General features: G+C 27.4%; 1 protein-coding gene across 1 annotated transcript; it reads left to right on the forward strand.

The window, feature by feature from the left end:
• The first annotated feature begins 657 nt into the window (after window positions 1-657).
• Window positions 658-3,120, forward strand: LOC115708908 (bidirectional sugar transporter N3). The gene is made up of 5 exons (XM_030636933.2): window positions 658-845; window positions 943-1,153; window positions 1,241-1,399; window positions 1,491-1,610; window positions 2,442-3,120. Exons 1-5 carry the CDS (start codon window positions 757-759, stop codon window positions 2,802-2,804), a joined length of 942 nt encoding a protein of 313 aa, XP_030492793.1. The 5' UTR covers window positions 658-756; the 3' UTR covers window positions 2,805-3,120.
• The last annotated feature ends 2,792 nt before the right edge of the window (window positions 3,121-5,912 follow it).

Here is a 5,912-nt window from a genome sequence, read left to right on the forward strand (position 1 = left end):
TAATAGATATTTTCTTTTTTTTTTTAGAGCATGAAAAGTAATTACCGAGCCAAAATTAAAACATGACCAAAGTGTATATGTTGCATATTGTTAATCATCTCATCATGAGTGCAAACGTGAAACGTTGTAGTTAAAGTTACATGATTAAAAAAAAAAATTGATTCAACAATAAAAAATAAAATGGGGTTAAAAATACATATATATTCTTTGACGGTTTGAAGGGGTGAAAGTAGTGACAAATGGGGTGTATGTAACGGCTATTAAAGCAATAACTAATATTTAAATGTATAAATAGAAAGTGATATAACTAGTCGGAAAATATAAAAATAAAATAAAATAAAATTATAAACATAGAAATGATAAAAAGCAAGTGAGTAAGGAATTGTCACGTGAAAAGGGTACGTACCTGGGAAAAACGCTTCAAAGTTTGTTTTTTGATTTGTTAAAATAATACGATTAAACCTTTCTTGGTTCGTAACGTAAGAGTATAGTCTTTGTTTCATATTGATGAGGTGGCACATTTGGGTGCATGGTTTTGTTTGTACAACCACTAATCATGCCACCTAATATTAATAAATTAATACATACTATAGTATCCTTCATGCAACCAAAAGTATCATTTTTTTCTCACTATAAATACCATAGAGCTTCTAAGTTTAGGTTCGTGGCAATACAAACCAATACAACAAATATTATATCTTCTCTCTCCCTTATAATAACAAGCTCTTAAGTTTTCATTTCTTTGAGAAAAAAAAGATGTCTATCATTGCAACTGGTCATCTGGGTGTTTTTATTTTTGGTCTTCTAGGGAATATCGTTTCCTTTGTGGTATTTCTGGCCCCAGTGTAAGAGATCATCATCATTAATTTGATTATTTTTTTTATTTATGTGTTACACATATATATATAGTTAATTTGTATGTGTATGTTGGAATATATATAGGCCAACATTTTACAGGGTATATAAGAAGAAATCAACAGAAGGATTTCAATCAGTTCCATATGTGGTTGCACTATTCAGTGCGATGATGTGGCTGTACTATGCAACTCTCAAATCCAATTTGCTTCTCCTTGTTACTATCAATTCATTTGGTTGTGTCATTGAGACCATTTACATTGCCTTGTACATTGCCTATGCACCAAAGCAAGCAAGGGTAACTATACATATATATATATATATCTATAATAATTAATAATATAGTCTTATATATATATATGTATTAATATAATTATGATTGTAGGTTTTCACTTTGAGACTACTTGTTGTGGTGAACTTTGGGGGATTTTGCTTGATTCTTCTACTCTCACACTTCTTATCAAAATCACTTAGAGCAACTGTTTTGGGATGGGTTTGTACAAGTTTTGCTGTTAGCGTCTTTGCAGCCCCTTTAAGCATAATTGTAAGTACTAAGTACTAATTAATAACATTTTTATAATATTTTTTATATTATTGTTATATTTAATTATTTTAATTTTAATATTTTTGTATAGAGGGTTGTTATACGCACGAAGAGCGTGGAGTTTATGCCGTTTCCTTTATCATTTTTTCTCACAATTAGCGCCGTTATGTGGCTCATGTACGGTATAATGCTCAAGGATTTGTGTGTGGCGGTAAGTAATTAATTTATTTAATTATACTTAATTATAATACTAATTAAGGTTTTTTTCTTTGTGGGGTTTGGTCATATACTTCATAAGTTGCCAAATTAAGCAGTTCAAAAATCTTTTTCAAAGTTATCTTTTAAGAAGAGACAAACCTTAATGTGAAAAAAAAAAGAAGGATAAAAAAGCTAGATACAAAAAGCAAAATATATGAAGAAGAAAAAAAGGAAGGGGGACAAACTTTTTTTTATTTGTTTTTAGTGATATACATATATATTAATTGATTTGATCATATATATATATATTAATTCTCGTGTTATAATTAATTACCTATGATATATGATAATCTAGTGCATTATTTTGTTACACACAAAACATGCATGCCGTAATTAATTCATGAATATAAAGAAAAAAAGTGCACTTAATTAAATTAATTAGAGATATGTTTGGGTTGCCTAACTTATTATTTTTGTTTGTTTTATGCTACGTGCCCCATAAAATTAAATAAGTTGGCAAATAATTAAAGTAAATATATACATATAAAAACATGCATAGATAGCAATTAGTGTAGAGAAAAGTTTTAATAATTATGTATAGTGCTACTACAATTATTAGTTTGAACACGTATCATATTATATATATTTATTTACATATATATTAATGAACTAATTAATAATTAACAAAAATATATAATTAACGACATGAAGTGACCTATATGGAGTAACTTTGATATAAAGCTCTATCTTCTTCTCCTTTTAATTAGTGTAACAAGATTTGTATCTTATCAATATCTGAGGTATTAATTAATTAATTAATTAATTATTCTTAATTAATTTGCAGATTCCAAACATATTGGGTTTGATCTTTGGATTTCTTCAAATGGCACTATACATAAAGTATAGAAAAAACAAGAGTGTTATGCTTGAAGAGCAAAAGCTTCCAGAACAATTAGCAGTGAAATCTGAATTAGGTGATGAAAAACTTGATCATGATAATCATAATCACACCATAATGATGGCTGAGGTTCAAGTAATTAACACTTCTGATGATAAGAAAAAAGCCCAAAATGATCAAAATGAAGAGAGGATGAGCAAGAACCAATTTGTGGTACCCCAAACAGGCCATTGTGCTATTAACATGGAAGGCCCAGGCCCAAGCCCAAGCCCAATTAGCCCATGCCAAACAGTGAATTGTGTAGCTTAATGGGCTTTGCTTAATTGAATCTCTCTCTAATAATTAAAGCCCTATTTCATAAGTCCCTGTTTGGCTGCTGGGTTTTAATTAATTTACATAATATTATTAGGATGGTGTACATAGGGGTATCGATCGTCCTCGGCTTATTATTATTATTAAAGTTTTTGGTTTTATAATTTGAAGGTGTAAAATCCAAATATAGTGCTTGTACATCGACTTTGTCACGCCGTACAGTACGGCTTACAATGTGGCAAAGTATATATAGCCATGACCTGTACTATATATATCTTTACCTTTTTAATAATATATAATATATTGTGTGTAATGTGTTTGTATATTAATTATGATGATGACTAGTGTTCTTATTACTTTTAATTAAGTATTATTATTATTATTATTTAATAATTAACATTTCAGGGCTTATATATATTGATTTCCAGCTGAGTCTATTAAAAATCTAAACTACGTATCTGTGTATTCCACCAACATATGTCTGCTATAGTAGTGCTTAGCTTTTCTTACCTATATATATATACCTATTAATAATAAATAATTTATGCTATAATTTATCAAAATAAATAAATAAATAATATATGGGTGTATAAATATAAATTTATAATTATTGAACTCTATTGAGAAAAATGAAAGAGAGACATCTAATATATGTATGGCTATTGGCTAGTGCATAGGGCAATATTAGTTTACAAAGAGCTACCATAGATCATATTATATATATATATTTAAATTAGTGCATATTTTCACACTTAAATTAATTTAATAATTAATTAGTGTCGTGCCCATACACACAAATTGATTAATTATTTGAATGGTAAACAAATGAAGTAATTAATAATTAATTAGTTAACACTACTATAGAAGCCATGCATGTAATAAATTCTGCTGAGATATTTTTACAAAATTGATGTCACTTTCAATCACTACCTTAGAAAAGTAACTAATAAGAACAAAAGCTATGATGATGATGATGCATATTGTAGAGTACTCTATAAACTATAAATTATTAGTTTATGTCTCACTACATATATATTGGAAAAGAATTATATATTATAAACGATATTCTTCTTATTGTTTAATTACTTTCCTAGATTTATTTGTATTATATATAATACGTATATAAATCAATGGCTACTCTTTATTATTATATGAATTATCACAGTTATAAAGAGGTCCATGCTCTTTTTCAGAGCAGGTTTATATAGTAGAGTGATGTTTAAACATTTGTGTTCATATATATATATATATATATATTGTTAGATGATTTGTTTTCTTGATAAAGTTTATTTTTACACTTTATTAGAATAGTTATTTTTTATATTTTTTACGAGAATTTATATAAAAAACCAAGTAACAATTAAAGTATAGCAATTTAAATTGTAATAACAACTCAAATAAAAATTACCCAAATAATTTAATAAATTAAAAAATAATATATAAAATAATTCTCTTAAAAAAATCTTGAAATATTATTTATACTCCGACAATTATTTAAGATGAACATAAATTATACATATCTACTCTAGCTAGGACAAGTCAAAATAGAAAATTTTAATAAGAAAAAAGAATGTTGAATACTTGAATATATATATATAGTTGGGAATCTAGTAGAGGATCAAGAATATGATTTTTTGCAATGTAACTAGGGTTTCGATTTCTTAATATATAATAATGTGATTATGTACCACTCCTATGTTTAGGGAATATTATTCTAAAGCACTGTCTTTTCCTTCGTTGACCACCTCATTAGACCACATCTTTGAATTCAAATCACTCTTACATTATAATTTCTTCAATTTATTTATTTTGGTTAATTGAAACAAAGATATTTCTGTCCTTTAATTATTACCCTTTACTTTTTTTTTACATCATTTTCCCACCATTGATTTTGTTGACCTACATATAACTTTTTTTTTAATATATATATATATATATATATTTGTATATTTATATAATTAAGTCCCAACTGTGTGCGGCTGGCAGAAAGGGTGATAAAAGTTACATTATATTCCATTACTTTAAATCTTTATATTAAATTTCTTGGGTGTAATTCTTCACAAGAATCATTCAATGTATATGCTAATTTATTATAATTTGTACAATTATAAGAGTTGTATATGTTTATTAGGGTTTAGGGTAGAATATGATTTTTATTACTACAAAAGCATGTAGCCAATAGCTAAATGACAAAACAAAAAGACTAAGAAAATAATAAATATAAAGAGACACTTTTCAGTGCAAAGTCGTGTTTATGTGCACAAAGTTTATGATGTCGTAAGCTTTTTTTTTTTTTTTTTTTTTTTTTTTTTTTTAAACAAACGTCTAATTAATTATATAACCAATATACATATAGTTAAACTAAATGATATTACAAATAACATCACTCGAAATTGAAGAAACTTCAATAAATACTATAAGAATTATAGTTTTTAGTCACAACACACAAAAAATTATCACTAAAGGTGAGAAATCAGCGACGACATTGATAAATCGTCATTGATAAAAATCAATTTTTTATTTTCTATTTTTTTTTATATAAATTTAACTATCAGTGAAGACATACCCTTTTAGTGAGAGCATTGAAAGTAATTTTCCTTCTAATAACATTAGTGAAGAAAAAGTCATTACTGATAGATTGGCAGGTCGTAATTTATCTGTCCATCAGTGACGATAAAGTTATCACTGATGTTGAGGCTGAATAAATGAAAACTCTAAAATCTTTTCCATTTCGTCTTCTCTTTCTGAAACCCTCTCCCTCTCTCTAAAATTTCACTCTCTTTCGTTAACCCTCTTTATTTTCTTTCAATCCCACTCAATCTCTCTCCTAACTTTCTATGAGCGACCACCTTCCTCAAATTGACTGGTCTACTCCAGTCATCCCCTGTCCATACGAAAGCCACCTCCAACCCCAAATACCCGAGTGATGAGCTTTCAAAATGCCAAGCAAGCTCTGGTCATCCACTGCCCACACGAAAGTCCAACAAGATTTCTCTTTGCTTGTCAGATATCTTCTCCTTATTTTTTCTCCTGTAATGACCACATATTTAGACATACAAATTAGTAGATTATTAGTGAGTAAATTAATATTTATGATTATATGTG

This window comes from Cannabis sativa, chromosome 3 (assembly GCF_029168945.1).
Source record: "Cannabis sativa cultivar Pink pepper isolate KNU-18-1 chromosome 3, ASM2916894v1, whole genome shotgun sequence".
Taxonomy (NCBI): domain Eukaryota; kingdom Viridiplantae; phylum Streptophyta; class Magnoliopsida; order Rosales; family Cannabaceae; genus Cannabis; species Cannabis sativa.